The following is an 18831-nucleotide window of genomic DNA, read 5'->3' as shown; positions in this document are numbered from 1 at the left end:
GGTCCCCAGCCCAGCAGTGTCTCAGCACTTTGTTCTTCTTTACTCATCACCCTGAGGTGAAGTGGAGCGTGATGGTGGTGGGACCTGAAGGCCTTTCTGCTTCCTGTTAATGTGCTCCTTGGCACTGTGTTGGCACCTTTTGGGGAATTTTATATCTCTCTGCCCTCCCAGACTTTCAGCACTTCCTACATGAGCTTCACACTGCCTCCCCCATCCTGATCCCACAAAATAGGAGTTACATCTTAGGGCCACAGGACCACCATGCAAAGGTGATCCAGGGCCAAGTGTAGTGTGGTGTTGGACACAGTTTTCCCCCTTGGCCTTGGGGCCAGGGACCTGTCATTGCTCTGTGGTGTCACAGGGCAGAGGTGGCTCCCTTGTTCAGCCACCTTCTGGAGCCTCAAAGCCAGGGGTGAGGTTTCTGCCCAGATCCTGTTGTCAGTCCTCACAAGAATTTGGGGTTGTATTTGCCAGTGGGGTGTTGTTTCAGATTTTGGCAAGTTGTAGCTTGGATATTTGCCTGATTTTTTTAGTCCAGCTGCTCTGGAAGGTCCTGGTGGTCACCTGTGGGTGTCTTTTGACTAGTCTAGTTCCGAAGGAGGTCACTGAGAGAAGGGTGAGCCTGAGCCTCCTGCAGTGTTTGTGCCTTGGTGTTTGGGTCTTTAATCCAGCCACTGTTCCATGCTTGTTCATCAACATGGTTTCTATAAGTTAAATTATCTCTAGCTGGTTTTTTTTTTGTGCTGTGCTGGCCACTGCTACTGGAAAAATCCATCCTGGAACATCACAGAAACGATGTGCCAGAATCATGGCTGTGCATGTTTCCTCCTAATGCCTTATCCATGGATTCTTTGCAAGTGTGTGATTTACATTAAAAGGGGAAAAAAAAGACCAGAAGAAAATCTCTCTCTTCCAAATTGAAACCTTAAATTGAATGGTGGGAGTCACTCTGCACTAATTGAGGAGAGCTTTATGGGAAGATAATGATATTCCGTGTGCACAGGCGATTAGTGCTCACAGGGTGGCTTCGGGGCACCCACGCAGCAGTTCTGCTTTTCCTCACATTTTAACATTAAGGGTTTGGATCTGCTGAGCGAGACTTCCCGGGGAGCTCTGCTGGGATCCTCTTGGGCTTTTGGAGCTGTTGTGGTGTAGGTGGAAAGGGCTTAATTGGCTGACATTTTGAGCCATTTTTGCCTGAAGGGAGGCAAGCACTGGTTGGATACAGCGTGTTCTGCCTGTGGGCTGTGAGATCCCCAGGATCCTACAGCCTGCTTGTTGGGATCCACATTTTGTGAAGTGCCCTGTTGTGTCCTGATTGCAGCTCAACATCTGCCTGCAGGACATTCCTTCCTCCTCCTCCTGGTGGATGTTCAGGGACAAATGTAACCCCCTGCTGTTAGAAGCCCTAATTGAAGTGTCGAGAAGGGCATTTGCCCAGAGAAGCTGTGGCTGCCCCATCCCTGGAAGTGTTCCAGGGCAGGGTTGGATGGGGCTTGGGGCACCCTGGGCTAGTGGAAGATGTTCCTGCCCATGGAAGGGAGTGGAAGAAGATGAGCTTTAAAGTTGCTTTCAATGCAAACCCTTCCATGATTCTGTGAATTAGGGGATGGGAACATTAAGATCTGATTTTGTGTCACTTCCAAGCCTGTCTTGCCACCTCCTAATTCCATGTGCTCCATCTGTGGGGGAGTGATGGTGTTTTACAAATCCTGTTGGAGCTTGGTGAGACCCCTCTATGCAGTAAAATCCAGGGGGACACAGTGGCCAAAGCATTTCCCCACGGTCCCCTCTCCCGAGGAGGATGGCTCCTTCCTCTCTGAGCTTTTTGATTTCCTCTGGAAAACTCAAGTCTAGTTTGTTGACAGAACTTTTGAAAAGGAGCAACAGCTCTGCAGGGAAAGCAAAGGTTTTTTACCTTGTCCAGCCCAGTGTTAGTTGTGAAACTGAGAAGGGGAGAAAGGGAACAAACTTCCTGCCTGACTGACTTGGAAACTTGGGCTGTGTCCTTGGCATGTTAAATCCCTTTTTGTCCAATTTTCTAATTCACTACTATTTTTAGGCCTCTCTAGGTAGCCTGAAGGAATTTGGAATCTCAAACCTTAAAAAAAAATTAAAATCCTACATAAAGAAATTTTGCAGAATATGCAGGAGATGAAACCAAGGGGTTTTGTGGGAATTAGATCAGGGTGTACAGAGAAACCAGTCTAAAATTAGACAATCTTTCCAGTCAATACTGTTTTTTACTATCTCAGGGAATTTTGTAACAGGTTATATTGTTCCATTAAGCTCTGTAGGATGGCCAAACTCCAGAGAGCTATACTTGATTTTAAGTTGTGTAAAACTTTCTCACAAAAGGGTTTTGTGGCATAGAGGATGTAACCTCCGCGTGCAAAAGGACCACACTGGGTCAGTCCCAGGAAAGCACCATCCAGCCCAATACCCTGTTCCCCTACTACCAACTGCCCAGGAATAGAAAGGATGAAGGAAACTAGGAGAGTATGGGGTGAACTTTCCTTTAGGGCACTCTTCCCAAAGCAAGAAGATTAGAGGTTTGAGTCTTCCTGTGCAAGGAATACATCCAAGGCTGATGAGTTGACCTGTCCCCCATGAATTCTCTTCTCTGAAATAATTTTCTGCTTCTGGCTTCCCTGCATCCTGTTCTCTCTCTGCAGAGCACTTGTGACCTTCCAGCCTGCTCTGACAGCCCTCCTTGGCCATGGCTTTTCCAGGCAGAGCATCTCCAGCAGCTGAGGCTCTGCTCCTATGAACGTAATCCTGTTTGTAGTCTGGGAAACATGGCTATTTTCAACCTAAGTATGATTCCTAATCAGACTGACACGGCCCTTTAATCTTAGTTGTTTGACTGCAGATGGAATCAAGGAGAGAAATAAAGACCAAGTTGTGCATCATTAAATGATAATTAATGGCACGTAGGTTAGTAAGTAGGTAAACTCGAGCTGTCCCTGGTTTGCAGCTGCAGTGTGGATGTCTCTGATTCCAGCCCCTGTTCCCGCAGTGCCTTTCAGAGGTTGTTCCCAAGGTCTGGGATGCAGCCTGAGCGTCTCCCAAAGCTGGAGAGCTGTGAGGGGGAAGGTTTGGCTCATGGGGCTGAATCCCCCCGAGGAGCACTGGCCACTTTGCTGCAACCAGCCCTGCTGACCCCAAATCTCTCTGCCTCCAGCCGTGGCCACAGGGCTCTTGCACCAGTTAAACTGCTGTGAATCCACATCTGGGTGCAGGTGTGGCCAATCTCGGTGGCTCTGAATGAGCAGAGCCATCGAAAGTCTGGACCAAATGAGCTGTTTATGGCCTGGCTGCCTGGAAGTGGATTCAGGGGGAGCCTGAGGAGGGCTGGGATAGACCCAGACTCAGAGGTCTCCCCTGCTTTGTCACCGGGCTGCCCTTCCCACGGGGAGATTAGCTCAGGTATTTCCTCTTTGAGGTATTTTAAAGCAAATAGCAATGCCTCCCTCCAGAGCACACAACTCTGCCCTAATAATGGCAGGGAAAGGAGCACGTGAAAATCAGTGTTTTGGTCTTCACTGGTAAATGTTTTGGTACTCTTATCGCAAAGCTTAATTTGTTTTTCTTCCTTTGCTCTTGGTTGGAAGCCAAGGGAAAGCAAATCACCACTCCTGATATTTGATCTTGCTCTATTCAGATGGGATTTTTTTTAACAGCAGTACTTTGTCATTCATACATCTGAAGCGCTTGTGCCATTGGCAATAATTGTATTCTTAGTAAAGTTACACACACTGCATGTTTCCAGTTTCAGGTATTTTGTACTCAGAAATCCCAGGCAGGTTGTCCCAGCTGTTTGTTTGCTGGGCTGTGCTTAGATAGATGCAATTTGCAGGAATGGTCCTTTGCAGTGAAGTGCTCCCCTGAAATGTTTCTTTCCAGAGAGCTTCAGCATGTGATCCTGTGACTAGTTATCATCCCAGATGATTAAGGGAGCATTTCCCTGCTCCCTTAGATGGGCTGGTTGTTCAGGGGAACTCCTCCCAGATGGAACGTTTTGATTTCAACCTGCTGCTCTTTTAGCCTCCTTCCCATTCCTGCCCCCTCTGTTGCACTTCCCAGGAAGATTTGCCTCTCCTTGGCCTCAGTGAACAAAAATACCCTAAGCCTGTTAGGGCTTGGTTCTCCTTCATGGAATTACCTCCTTTAGCACCGCTGGGAAGTCAGTGCGAAAGCCAGAGAGGAGCTGGGGTGTTCACATCCCATGGTCATGCTCTGTGCTGTTAAGGGGCTTTTGGGGTTCTCATGCAGGCTGGGATTTCTCTCATGTTATTAAAACCCAAACTCAAGCATCCTCCCCCTTCCCCAGCCCAGTATGTCAGCTCTTGGGGTTTGAGCATGGACAGATCACACACCCTGGTGTCCCAGCTGAGCCAGTGAAGAGCGCTCCACCTGGGAGGGAAGGGTGAAGCTCTCACAGGCTTTGTGGGGACAGTTTCATTTTCATCACTTTGTCTCGCACCTCGAGGGCTGCACTTTGCTGACTGCTGCAGCAGTCCCTGTGGCTCCATAATTTGCCTTTAGGGCACCTAAGTCAGGTAAGAAAAGCAGGTTCCTTGAAGAAGCGTGGTGGGCTACAGAGATGGTCGCTCTGGGAGGGCCCACATCTCAGCTGCAAAATATCTGGGGAGTCAGTGGGTCAAAAATGCTCCCAAGGCCTGTGCTGGAGGCACCAGGCTGGGGTGACAATGTCACATGGAGAGAAGGAGCCAAGGGCAGCACCAGGTGACAGCCTGCACAGGATGGGAGTTGGCAGATCCTTGGTGCAGTGGTGTTTGCTGCCTGCCTGTCCCACGGGAGCAAAGTGGATGCACCTCTCCTTCCTTTCTCTGAGTGTCTCCTGGGTGCCTGGCACCTGCTCTGTCCTTCCAAGATGCCAAATTACACTGCACAGCACTCCCCAAGACAAGTTGACAAAGGAATCCTGGAACCAAATCCCTTGAAATCCATGCCTTAAGACTTCCCCAGTGATTACTGCCCAGAAACTGGTGACTGTGATTCACCCTTTTGTAATAAGTCTGAAGTTACTGCTAAGAGAACTATCCAGAGGTCTGGGCTAGGACCTTTTTGTAGGGAGCAAATTAGATTTCAGAGAACCATGACCTGAACTCCTTTGCTTATTAAACCACCCTGAGCCCCTTTAAGGACATATACAAGAGTTGGCTTGGTTGTTTGGGTTTGTTTTGTTTATTTTGATTCTTTCAGACAACTGAAGAGCTGTTGCACCAGTGAAAGGGGTGCACAGAGGTAGGAACCAAAGCTGCTTGTGCAGATCAGTATCCCATCTCTTTGAGTTCCCAAACAAACCCAGCATCTCACCCTGGTGTCCGCGTACAAACTGGAGTTTGTTTGTAACTGTGCCTCACTCACTCGGGAGCTTTCCTGGGAGGTGCAAACAAGACCTGACCAGTACAACAGCAAACTGAAGCTGGCTGGGCTGCCAGGGCAGTTCTCCAGAGCCTGCTGTCAGCCTGGGGCATCCCGGCTCCTGCTCATGAGCACAGACCTGCAGGTAACCTAAAATCTTCCTTTTCCTCCATACCCAGCATCTGACTGAGGAGTTTTGCTCTTTGTCATTTTTGTAATCCCTCTGACTTTTATTGTAATCCCTCTGGACATGACTTTGTACATGTGTAACAGTCTCCAGAACTGATTCCTCATGGACAAGGTGAGCAGTGGAGCTGCTTTTGTGTTTCTCCACTGCAGCTTTAAAACCCACTCAAGTTTCAATTCAACCCATTTCTCCCACTCAGGTTTCAATTGCAATGTATGATTTAGTTTTGCTTCTTGATATGTTTTGGCTCTTTTCAAAGCAGATCAATCTTCTCATGCGTTATCAGGTGTTCATGTGACTGTGGAGAAAGGATTTCATTTGGATTTTCAGCAAGCTGTTCCTTGACCAGCAAATGCTGGTGGAGTCAGTCCTATAAAGAAAGGAAAAACGCTTATCAGGCCAATCTTTTTGTACATAGGAGCTTCAAAGGGAGCCAGTTACATAAAAGCATGCAAACCATCAGGCTGCTCCCCATTTGAAATGGATCCTGTGCTTCTTGCCTAAGGAGCAGCCTGACAGGTTGTGTGCAATCTCAGGCTCTTGCTGAGTGTCAGCACCTGATTGCTCTGTTGCTAAACAGGACAGGGAACAAAGGATGTGGATTCTCTTGGAAGGAGCCCCTTCCAAGGAAAAACCCCACTCAGTCGTACTTTAATGCTTCATTTGGAAAGGAGTATCAACCACATAAGGAACTGTTTATATTAGGGAAGTAAGATTTTCCCTGCTCAATCAGCCCCCAAGTGCCCGTGAATCACTGCTGTCAGTCGGGCAGGAGAAAGTGATTCACCAAAACATTGCAGTGCTGTCTGTAGCTGGGCTGGTGCTGGGAACTTTGGGAAGTGCACTGGTGTTGCAAGTGCTCTGAATGCATCCAGTCATGAGCTGGAGAGTTGGGCAAGGCTTCTCCCATCCAGTGGTCTCTTGGTAGCAGAGGCCAGCACCAAATATGTCTAACAAGGGGACAAAGGGACTTGGAACATGCCCTAAAACTTTTCTGATTTTTCCTGGCTGAAGGTAAAAGTTTTTTCTAAAGGCAATGGTTTTTTTTTCCTGTTTATCTTCTAAATGTAGCAAAAAATATTTAACAAATGTTGTGTAGCAGTTGAACTTGATCCTGATTGGTCCCTTCCAGCTCAGCATATTCTGTGATTCTGTACAGACTATCACGTGAGTATGCAAAAGCTGCAGCACCAATTACATTAGACTAATGTAGCCTGCATTACAGCTTCATTCCCCACTGGCTTGTTTTGCCTGAAACCCAGTGTTTATGTGAAGAAAACACCTATGTTTAAGTGGGTTGCTAATTCTTCCACACTAGCATTTTACCCAATTGGTTCATCAGTTAAGTTGTTCTCTGCATTTGATGGGGCAGTGATAACTCGTTCCAGTTCATTTCACTCTGATGCTCCCAGGGCTGTGGTGGCTGCCCTGGCACGTGGCCTGATTGCTGTGTCCTTGTTGGTAACAATGGCACCATTCAGCTCTGGCTTCTCTTTGGCGTGGGGCATTCCACCTTTCCCTTTATCCCTGCGTGCTCTGAGCCCTCTTTCATCAACCCTGGGCACCTGCAGCCTGTATGGCAGCACTGCCTGTGCACAGAGTGGTGCTGCTCCATCTCCTTCAGCAGCAGGGGCATCCCAGATCCTGGTGGGAGCTGTGGTTCCACATCTCCCCAGCACAGCACAGTCCTAGAGCCTGATTAGTTCCCTCCTCCAGCCAGTGGTCTGGATGTGCCTCTCTCCCTGCTCTGCACAGAGCAATCTTCAGTCGGAGCAACAAAGCCCCTGTTTATCCCGCCTGTTGTCCCCACGGACTGAGACCTGCTGTGTCTGCAAAATGCCAAGACCTGCTGTTCCCACGGCTTCCCCCATCTCTGTGTCTTGGAGGAAATGTGCTTTCTTTTCTTTGCTGCATGCTTTCTGCTTGGTGTGACCGATGGAATGATCTCCACCTCCCCCTTGCTCTGCCCTCTTGTCCTTCTGGGGCCGATGCTGGGGAAACACCAGTGGGAAGGGCAAGTGGGGCAGCACAGGCTTTAGTTCCAGCCTTGCATTTGGTTCTTGAGATGGTCTCTCTGGGAAAAAATATTCCTCTGTGTGGAGACAGCTGCTTGCCAGCCTGACAGTACAAAACAAGATCTCTATCAAGGTGCAAAATGCCGAGGGGCAGTGTCCTTGCTGGGTGAAGGGAAGCAGAGCTCCTTGATGGCAGCAGTGACAGTGTTGTTACAATGTGGGTACAATGCCCCAAGACATGGGTGTCAGCAGTGTGCATTCTGCTCTCTTCAGCTGTCTCCCAGCCCCTGTGATGTGCCTGGCACGTGCCATCGTGCTGGAGAAGCCGCAGGGATGCTAGGCAGGGGTCAGAGGGGTGAGTGGTGAAGGCTGAGCCGTGGCTGTGGTTCACCCTCAGCACCTTTTGCTTGGGAGCTCCTCCTGCAGAGCAGTGAAATGCCTGCTGGGTTAGCAAGCCTTTGTGGTGCATCCTGCCCTGGACCTGGAGTAAGCCTTCCTTGGAGCAGAGAGGTGTTGCTGTTGCCCACGGGGCTCTTTGAGAACCTGAGCAGAAAACGTGAGTAGTTTTTAAATAGCTCTCATCAAGGTCACACTGTGTTGGCTTTGCTTCCAGGCAGTGGCCTGTGATGGCTGTGTCAGCAGGTACTTGGACATCAGAGCTTGTGTGCCCACCCTGTGCTGGGCACTGCTGAGGCTCCTCCAGTGGTATGTCCAGTTCTGGGCCCTTCAGGGAAAGAAGGACATTGGAGGGGTTGGAGTGTGTGCAGGGCAGGGAACAGAGCTGGGAAGGGGCTGGAGAAGCTGAGGGAGCTGGGGGGGCTCAGCCTGGAGAAAAGGAGGCTCAGGGGTGACCTTCAGGCTCTGCAATCCCTGCCAGGAGTGGGGAGCCGGGGTGTGTGTGTGTGTCAGGCTCTGCTCCAGGGAACGGGGACAGGAGGAGAGGGCATGGCCTCAGGCTGTGCCAGGGCAGGGGCAGGTTGGACAGCAGCAGGAATTTCTGCATGGAAAGGGTGGTCAGGCATTGGAAGGGGCCACCCAGGGAGGTGGTGGATCCCCATCCCTGGAGGTGTCCAAAGAAGGATTGGATGTGGCACTCAGTGCCCTGGGCTGGGTGACAAGGTGGGCTTTGGGCACAGGTTGAACTTCGTGATCTCAGAGGTCTTTCCCAACCTGAAATGATTCTGTGGAATGATTCTGTGATTCCCAAGTGCTCCCACCGGTAGAGAGCCATCCTGCCAATGGTAGGAGCTGGGAGCCTTTAACTTTCAGCATCCTGCTTTGGAAGTGAGCAGGAGAGGTTCTGTGCCCACAGCCATGTGCTCATCAAACCCTGCCAAGGTCTGTTCTTGGCTTGGCCCTGTTATCCCCTTGGCCCCATCAGGTTCCTGTGGAAGACACCACCAGACCTCCGTACTTTGTGCTGAGCTCCCAGTGCTTGGTGTAGCCCTGCGAGGCCAGGGCAGATGCCGATGGTTTCCTGAGAGCTTTTCATACCCTCTGATGAGAAAAAGTTGAGATTGCAGCAGGGACTGGGAAGGCAGAGACCTGTGCCATGAACACTCTTAACCCTCCTAACCCCAGCACTGACCTGGTGCCTCTGCTTCTGAAGGCACTGAGCTCCCTCAATGCTGCATTTCATAACTCACAAGCCCAAACAATATGGGCTCAAAACTGTGGGTTTTAAACTGTTCTGACCTTTGTGTGCTCAGACCCTCCTCCTACCAAAAGCCTTGAATAGCTTGGCCAGAAGTCTTTGATACAGGGTATTCAGGAGTGGAAGAGGGAGGGAGATCAGGAACGGGGCTGCAGGGTTACAATGAAAGGATCTTTTGACCCATCCAGCCTATCCCTGTGTTGTGGTAAAGATTATCAAGACGTTTGCAAAATGTGCTACAATTTAAGCTCATGAGCGAAGATTACATTCACTCTGGGTGTTCCATCCTTGAGTTTTTTATATAAGTAGTGAACTGTTGTGGCCATGTATTAGTTGCAGAGTGTAGTCCTCCTTTATGGACATGGAAACTGAGGCAACTAACGTGATGTCTCACCAAGGTTATGTGAGAAGGCTGTGGCACGTGGGGAGCCTGCACTGCATCACTGGGCCTGAGCAGCTCTGGGGGAACATCAGTTTTTGGAAAAATACTGTCAGATAAACAGCACTAAGGAAGTTTCATGCATACACTAGCTGACAAGATCACAAATCCTATCTCCCTCAGCTCCGTGGTCTGTTTTAGTAGCTCCTTGTTTTCTTAAATCGACTAATTTTAATTAAAGCATGAGATGTGCTTCCTAAATGTTACATCAGCTGAGATTGTAGAATTAACTCTATACTTTCTGTATAGCATAGAATCACAGAATGGTTTGGGGTGGAAGGGGCCTTAAAGCTCATCTCATTCCATCCCCCTTGCCATGGGCAGGGACACCTTCCACTAGACCAGGTTGCTTGGACTTGGATAGTTGTGCTCATTTAGTGGGGAAGGAGGTGCTTTTTTCTTCCAGCTGGACTCCAAGTCTCCCTTGGGACATGGTTCTTATAAAGAACAGGCTCATCCATTGCAAATTAATGCCTTAAAAGTTAGTCAATCCCTCCTCCTAAGGTTTCCTCATCCAACTCTTGCTCCACAGGAGGATGGTTTCAAAGAGAGCTGATGGAGGGTTTGTTTCCACAGAGCTGCTTTAGGATATGTAGAAAACTGGTGCTTGAATCAACATGTGGAAGCTTGTTTTCTCTGAAAATAAATACTCTATTCTGCTACCTCTTCTCAGAGACTCATCTTTTTTTTTTTTTAAACTTGTAAATCGAGCACCAACTGCTCTTGCAGGAGAGATAGAGGCTGAAATCCCTGTTGTTTTTGCCATGTTTCTTACAGCTTTGCATCTTCTTCCCTGGTTCTGTCTTCTCCTGAGTACCTGATATGTTTCTTTCCACTTATAGGGCTTGGCCTTTATTTGTCCTGCTTCAAAGTCTGCCACAGATGCCTGTGGATACCGAGATGGTGGTGGTGATCCCTCTTGGGGCACTCGCCCTGTAGCAGGGGTCAGGCTGAGTCACTGAACCTTCAAAACCCCAGTGCAGTTCTGCTTTTTCCTGTCTTGCTCAAACTGACCATACTCTTGTCTCTTCTGATCCTTAAGCTGCAAGTTCCTGGGGACAAGAAAGGCTCAGGTCTGTCACCATGGGGCTTGGCAGGGAATATCCCATGGCCCATCCTTAGGGTTTGTGATGCAGAAGTGTTGCAAACCAGAAATAATCTCTTAAATACATTAACCTGTCAGGATAACAACAAATAACTACCCCTTTAGTTACATAATTTGCAAAGGGCAGTCTTGGGATGTCTAAAACGTGTCTTCAGCTGTAGGTGTGGGCGCACAATATCAATGTTTTCTTTTCAAAACGCGTAGGTTTGGGCGCTGCTTTTCTCAACACTGCCAATTTTTGCTACCATATGTTCTCCTTTTGCAAAACCTTTAGCACTGTTAACTTGGCTTGATGTAAACAGATGATGCTGCATCTTATGTTCCAAATTGCTAAGGCTGGAGGGGCACCACCTGGAGTTGTGTGTGTGGGACTGGTCTGTCCTAAATGAAGCTCTGCCGACCCCACCTTTCCTTCCAGTTGTTTCTCTCCAGAAGGGAGAGGAGATGAGGGGTTCCTGGTGCCAGACAGAAGGAGGATATGAAGCACTGTGTTGGGGTCATTTGTAGGGGTGAAGGGGCTGTTAAATGATGGCCAGAAGAGATCAGGCACAGCAGGCATCAGAAGGCTTGATCAGAAGGCTTACAACTTAACTTTATTTTTAGTCACAGCTTCCCCTTTTATCTACTCTCGTATATAACATGCCATCACACTGTTGGTTAGTCAGTTCAGCTGAGCATACAACCAATTAGGTTGGATATCAGAAAGAAATTCTTTACGGAGAGAGTAATCAAGGATTGGAATGGGCTGCCCAGAGAGGGGGTGGATTCCCCATCCCTGGCGGTTTTTATGATGAGACTGGATGTGGTACTTGAGTGCCGTGATCTGGTAATCAAAGTGCGGTTGGATTAAGGGTTGGACTTGATGATCTCGGAGGTCTCTTCCAACCCAACTGATTTTATGATTCTATAAACATTCTGCTGGTTCCAAGGTATCCCACATTCTACAGATGGCTTTCTGCTCCTTAAGGGTGCACTCCAAACTGCTTTCCTTCAAGGATACACTGAACTGCTTCATATCAATCTCTTCTTCAATCACTTCAGACATTAAGGAATCCACAAACACACTGTCACCCCTACACCTGTGCATTTGGGGTTTGGTGGGTGTCTCACCTCCCTCCTCGTGTCTCTATCCCAACCAGGACGTCAACGCCGGCGAGGGCAGTGAGTTCACCGACAGCGGCATCGAGGGAGCAGCCACCGACACGGACCTGCTGTCTCGGCGCTCCAACGCCACCACGTCCAGCTACTCCCCCCCTGCCAGTCGGGCCTTCATCGGCAGCGACAGCGGCAGCAGCTCGGCGGGCGATGGGCTGCGCCAGGGCGTGTACGAGAACTTCCGCCGGGAGCTGGAGATGAGCACCACGACCAGTGCGGAGCTGGAGGAGGCTGGATCGGCGCTCAGCGACGAGCAGAGCTCCGGCACCCTCAGCTCCCCGGGGCAGTCGGACATCCTGCTGACGGCTGCCCAGGGCACCGTGCGCAAGGCGGGCGCCCTGGCTGTGAAAAACTTCCTGGTGCACAAGAAGAACAAGAAAGTAGAGTCGGCCACGCGCAGAAAGTGGAAGCACTACTGGGTTTCCCTGAAAGGTATAAGGGTTTGGCCAGCGGTGTCCTGTGGTGCTGGTGAAGCCTTTTCTCTCAGGCAACCAACAGCAGGACAAGAGGGCAGGGCTTAATTTCTGCCAGGGGAGGTTTAGGTTGGATATCAGGAAGAAGTTTTTTACAGAGAGAGTGGTCAGGCATTGGAATGACCTGCCCAGAGAGGTGGTGGATTCTCTGACCCTGGAGGTTTTTAAAGTGAGACTGTACGTGGCACTGAGTGCCTTGATCTGGTAATCAAAGTGGGGTTGGATTAAGGGTTGGACTTGATGATCTCAGAGGTCTCTTCCAACCCAACTGATTCTATGATTCTATAAAAGCTGCTGTGAGGTTCAGTGCAGCTCACACCTTACCTGCTGTTTGGCAGAGGAGGGTTTGCATTTGCTGGTTGTGGCCTGTGTGCAGTGGGAGGCACGTGGCTGTGCTGCACAGGAATGAGGTTCATACCCTGCTGGTACCACCTGGGGTGGCTTCCCGGGGTGTTTCCTTTAGGAGGTGTGTCCAAGGCTTGCTGGCAGACTAAACACCTGTGTGCAGCCATGGATGTGTGATGGTGGCAGTTTGATGATGCTCAAATGGGGCTCTGCCATGGTGGGGGTTCCTCTTATACCTCAAGTTTAGTGCCCTGGGTCTCTCCTTCCCCGAGAGGTGCTTCAGGATGTGAACACCCAGTGGGTTCACAGCATGGACAGGAAGCCATGGTTTGGTCACTGAGGCTGGAGTTGGCTTGGGAGACGTTGGCTGTGGCTGTGTCACCCACCCTGGGGTGGGCAGCCCTGAGCACCTGAGGGCTCTGCTCCCTCCATGGCTGCCCAGGACACACACCTTTTAATCCTGGAATTTTTGTAGTTCCTGCAAGGCACGTGCTTGTAAGTGCTCAGAGATGTTAAGGGAGCAGTGAAGCTCAGGAGCTGACCTCCTGGTGTGACCTCTAATTAATCTTCATGTGGTTCACCAGCAGGAAAACAGTTTGGGGACTGGCCTCGCTCTCCTTCATCACAGCTGGAGCCAGGGAGAGCAGAGCCATGTCTCCTGCTGGAGGTGGGATCACCCAGGAAGCTCAGCATGGTTAAAACCTGTTCTCCTCACACTTGGAGCACTTGTTTATTTTTAATTTGCAGTGCAATTTTAAAAGCAACAGCAAAGATAGGAGCCAGCTCTTCCTTGAGGTGGTTAGAGGGATGGGGAGTGGGAGAGGAGAGAGGGAGGTGAGGGGCAGGGACAGACCTAATCCCCTGGGAGGGGGCCTGTGGCAGGAAAGTCTTGCTGTGAGGAGCAGGCAAACAAAGGGCCATCTGGGAGGAAAAGGGGGAAGGATGAGCAGGAAGGAGATGTTGTTTGGAAGTGCTTTGACTCAAGTGGAGTGTTAGCCCTTGCATTGCTGTGCCATAATGCTGTCAGTGTTTAACCCAGGCTTTGAAGTGAACAGCTGCCATTGTCTGGCTGCAATAGTTTTCTGGGAGGGTGGGTACCAGTCCATCACTTTGCACTGAGAGGGCTTGTTCCAGCGGCACAGAAAGTGCATCCCAGCTTAAAAACAGCTGGAGATAATGTGGGAGGGATGGAGAGGAAACCTCTTTTACTTTTTTTTTTTTGAATCTCCCAAATTTTAGACTTGCTATACGTTTGTTTCTTTCCCCCAGAGGATTGTAGAGATTATTTTGTAACACCAAGCAGGCTGGTTGCTGTCCCCAGCTAACATGTTTTCCTTTGAGTTTTTGTCTGCCAGTCTTTCAGCGAGCACAGCTCATTCCAGCTCGTTTTAATTCCAGTTACTGTCTGCATCCAGTAATTAAATCACTTGATCTTTACCTTGCAGGGACTGTAGCTGCAGCTGCAGAGGCTGAGGCTGGGCCATGCCTGGGGGCCTGTCTGCTCCCAGGGCTGGCTCACAGCTGGCTGTCACCCTCAGGGGACACACAGAGTAGCAGTGGATGACCCCCAATTTGGGACTTATTATGAAGTTTCTCATCTAGGGCTACATTTTACTGCCCATGACTTTCACAGCTCTGTTTTGGCAATCCCAGGAAGAACAAAAATGACCTGCTGGTGTATCCTACAGCTCATGGTGTGTCCTCTTGTCATAGAAACCCCTGCCCTGTTGGGCTGAAAACTGGTGCCCTCCACTGTGATGCTGAAAACCTGCACAGGCCCTGGCAAATCCTCCCTGTGACAGTTTATTTACAGTCCTGAGTCTCTGATGAATGCAGGGTGGCATTTCAGTGTCTTACTTGCTGCTAACACATGATGGTCTCTTGCAGGGTGCACGTTGTTCTTCTATGAGACTGATGGCAGGTCTGGCATTGACCACAACAGCATCCCCAAACACGCTGTCTGGGTGGAGAACAGCATCGTGCAGGCTGTGCCTGAGCACCCCAAGAAGGACTTTGTCTTCTGTCTCAGCAACTCCCTTGGGGATGCTTTTCTCTTCCAGGTGAGTCCAGTTTGAGGGGTTCTGCCTCTGCTGAAGAAGCTTCTCAGAGGGAGGATGTGTCTCCATGTCATCACTCCCCTGCACTCCAGAGCAAAAAATAAAACTGCACTGTCTCATAGGTCCTTGCAGCTGACATGAAAAAGGGGCTGTGTTCTCAAACTGGTGCAAAAGAAAAAAACCCTTCTGACCCAAAGGGAGTGGTGATGACTTACATCTTGAAGAGACTCAGTATCTGATTGCACACTGAATAACAACATCATCTTTTGCAGAGCAGCTTTGCTGCCACCTCAGTGGGATTTTTGCTCAGCTCCCAGTGTAGTGTTGCCCTGTCACAGGGTTTCTTCCTGGGAAGGGGACATTTATTTTGCCACCTGGAGAGCTTCATCCAGGTGATGATTGACTGATTTGGAGTTGAATACCAGAATAGTTTTGGTTGCAAGGGAACTTAAAGCCCATACAGTCCCCCTTTTCCATGCAGTTTTATAAGGAAAAACCTTCATTCTCATGAAATTAATGGCAGTGGATGTGAAGCACTGAAAAGGTCCCATTCAGTACATTCCTTTAGTGGCACTCAGGGCCTTATCCATTAAAAGCCTTCTGTTGTTATGCCATGGGTAGATTTTCATGTAGGCAAAAAGAAGCCTTTTTAAATGAAAACCAATCACTTATATTGCCTTGCAGAAACGTTTCATGATGTGTCCCTGTGCCATAGAAGCTGTGCATGGCCAGTGAAGCAGAGGAGAAGGAAGGGGTGGGTTTGGGGTGCAGGGAAGGGGATCAGCATCAGCAGTGGGAGCAGCAGGATATGCTGGCCCTGCTGCCCTCAGAGCTGTGGGACTTCACTGCCCATGTCCCACACACCATCCACACACAGCACAGAGCTGTAGTAGTGAGTTTGACCTGCAGAAGACTATTTCTGTCCTGTGGAGACTGTGTACATAGGGAGAAAAATAGAGTTGGTTTGTGATGCCTACAGAGATTGGACATCTTGTAACAAGCCTTCCCACTGCATTGCACCTAGAGGCATCACATTCCTCCTACACGACCATGCCTTGCTCAGTCACTTCTGATTGTGCCTACACAGATCCAGTACTTGCAGATGTCACATGAATTTTCCAGGAGCTCAGAGCGACTTGTGATACCATGTACTTATGTGTCAGGTGTTTGCAGCTTGTTTGTGGCCCTTTCCATTGAGAAGGGCAGTGATTCCCCTTGCCTGCTTATCTGCCAGAAGAGGCTTCAGCTCCCAAAATCCACTCCAGATTCTTTTTTCCACTCCACCTCCCCATGAAACCAAAAATAAACTGAATCTGGTGGTGTACAGATAATATTTTGAAATTTGATAAGCTAACACAAATATGACCTCTTGCTATTAGGATTTCGCTAGGAATTAACAGAGCCATCTCATTGTATGGCCAGTGCTGCTCTCTTCTCCACTGGGGATGATGTTTCACAAACTGGCTCTGGGCAAAGTTGTCTCCCATTCTGCAAATAATTCCTCTATTTCCAGCAGAAGTTCCTCTTCAAGGGGAGCTCAACATGTCTTGAGCAGTGGGGATAGACATTGTAAGCCCCTGTCTGTGAATGAGGGCTTGTTAATGGTATTTGTGGACAAATTTAAGCCATATTCTGTGTACAATGCCAACTGAAGACAAGGAGATTGGGAGTAAGAGGTCAGTCATTCCTGTGTAGACCCTGTGTGCTCTTAGGACTTCTAACTTGAGTTCAGGAAGGTGGTGTCATTCTGGGGCAATTGTGCCTCTCTTGCTTCAGCACCACACAAGTTTTGGGAGCATTAGCCTGAAGTCCAGCCTGTGCATTTGTGACTTCCAGGGTCAGGCTTCTCTGGGAATCTCTCCTTGGCTTCAGTAAGCCACGTCCTTTGGTGTTGTGATTGCAGCAAGGATGACCTTCCTCATCTATGCCAGCAACTGGAGAAGTCATGCTGTGCTATTAATAGATCAGGTATCATCAGGAAATTTAATTAGAACAAGGTGGTTTGGCACCTTGATACTTTTCCAGGTAGGAGCCAAATACCAGTGTGATTATTGCTACAAGCTGACACTCAGAGAGAGTCCTTTGCAACCCTGAGCTGGCTGTAAAGTTTGTTTTACAACCTACTGTAAAAAGGAATGGAATTTAGTAAGAAGCCTAAAAAAATCGACTTTTTATTTTGGAAGTCTTGGAAAATCAATGCTTTGAAATATTACTCTTTCTGTGTCAGAGTAGTCCTCTTTGAGGCAAATGTACTGGTGTCCCATGCCCCAGCCTGGTATCTCATGGAGTGGTTTGGGTTTGAAGCGACCTTAGGGATCATCTAATTCCACCCCCTGCCGTGGGCAGGGACACCTTCCACTCTCCCAGGTTGCTCCAAACCCCATCCAGCATGGCCTTGAACACTTGCAGGAACGGGAAATGTTCCCTTTTCCTGCAGTGTCACATGGATGTTTGGGAAGGGGCAGTACCAGAGCTGTAAAGATTAGGATGAACCAGCTTTTAACAATACCAGAGTTGTGTCAGAGGGCTTTGAGACCTTCAGAAGTGAAAAGCTTGTATGTCTCTGCACCATAATAAAGCTACTGGTCATGTTTTATGCCATTGATTTATTACTAAGTATTGCATGCCAGCAAAACTCCCCATTCCTTGGAAAAGCACAGGGGCTGGTGCATTCACTGCCTTAAGGAGGGGGTGGTTTAGAAAACATCATGAAATGCTGAGCTACAAATGATGGCAGCATTGCATTGAACGAGGAAGGTGATTGCTGAGACTTTGGTGGGAAGCACCATGAAGCTGCACAGCACAGAGAGGGGGGTAATTCCAAGTGCTGAGTGCCTGGTGCCAAGTTAAAAATGGCCTGCTTAAGGATGGAGGGTTATTACTGCAACAGCAATAAGTGGATTTAAGGCTTTGAATCTTGAGATCAAAGGGAAAGGAAACTCCTTGAAATTGCAGTTGTTAATCTGCAATCAGTTTAAAAGAGGATCCTGACTTCCTCTCCCCCTGTTTTGGTCTCCTCAGACCTGTAGCCAGACGGAGCTGGAGAACTGGATCACGGCGATCCACTCGGCGTGTGCCACGGCCGTGGCCAGGCAGCACCACAAGGAGGACACAGTCAAGCTCCTCAAGACTGAGATAAAAAAGTTGGAGCAGAAGATCGACATGGACGAGAAGATGAAGAAAATGGGGGAAATGCAGCTGTCCTCTGTAACAGACTCCAAGAAGAAGAAGACCATACTAGATCAAGTAATGCCTCTTGCTGGGGTGGAATAAGTCCCTAGCAAATGTTCTAAGGCTTTTCTGGGATCAGTGGTAGCTCTGTCCTCTCCCACTGGCAGAGCTCCCCGGGGCAGGTGGGGTGTGTTGGCAGCAGGGCTGGGCTGGCTGCCGTGGTGGCATCATTTCTCCAAACAGTGTGCCCTGAGGTGCAGAATGGGCTGCCTTCTCCTGCCCTCCACACATGGGATTTGGATAGCAGGAGGCTGAGTGAGGGCTTTGGGTGGGGAGTGAAGGTCATGGCAGCAGAATTCCTTAGGGAACAGCTGCTCACAAATGCTGCTGTTGTTGTTTAAAATGTGCAAGAGGCTGGTTGTTCTGCTGGCACATGGGGTGAAGAAACCATCCCTGGTTTCTGCTTGTCACAAGTGCCTGCCCTGACCTTGTGGCTGCATCCCTGGCTTCCCTTTGGGCCTGACTTCAAGTGGACAGCGTGGCTGGGTTTCAGGAGCAGGGAGCCTCGAGCAGATGTCTCTCCCACTGCTGCAGCAGCCCCTTATTTTAGGAAACTAACATATGGCTGCTGCCTCACTCATTTGTAGCTGTTTTTCCACTGCTGCCAAATGTTCCTGCAATGCAAAGCATGGGAAGTGGCCAGGGCTGAGCTAAAGAGGTTTTGTACCCCCTGGAAGCCCCTGAGAAAAGGGGAAAGAAGGAGGAGATGCTCATCTCTGAGCTCCATTCGAAGGCTGTCAGTCACAGTGAGAGGGCAGAGCAGCCTCTCTCTTTATGTA

The 18831-nt window shown here is 49.3% G+C and overlaps 1 protein-coding gene across 5 annotated transcripts in view; it reads left to right on the top strand.

Moving 5' to 3' along the window:
* Positions 1 to 18831, top strand: part of TIAM1 (TIAM Rac1 associated GEF 1) — a 131866-nt gene that overhangs the window by 57705 nt on the left and 55330 nt on the right. For all 5 annotated transcript variants that reach the window (XM_071564554.1, XM_071564534.1, XM_071564544.1 and 2 more), the window contains 3 exons: positions 11931 to 12378; positions 14652 to 14824; positions 17843 to 18067. In XM_071564554.1, coding sequence (XP_071420655.1) covers positions 11931 to 12378; positions 14652 to 14824; positions 17843 to 18067 — 846 coding nt within the window. The remainder of the gene's footprint in view (positions 1 to 11930; positions 12379 to 14651; positions 14825 to 17842; positions 18068 to 18831) is intronic.

Source organism: Pithys albifrons, chromosome 1, assembly GCF_047495875.1.
Source record: "Pithys albifrons albifrons isolate INPA30051 chromosome 1, PitAlb_v1, whole genome shotgun sequence".
Taxonomy (NCBI): Eukaryota; Metazoa; Chordata; class Aves; order Passeriformes; family Thamnophilidae; genus Pithys; species Pithys albifrons.
This window is presented reverse-complemented; position numbering and strand designations above follow the sequence as displayed.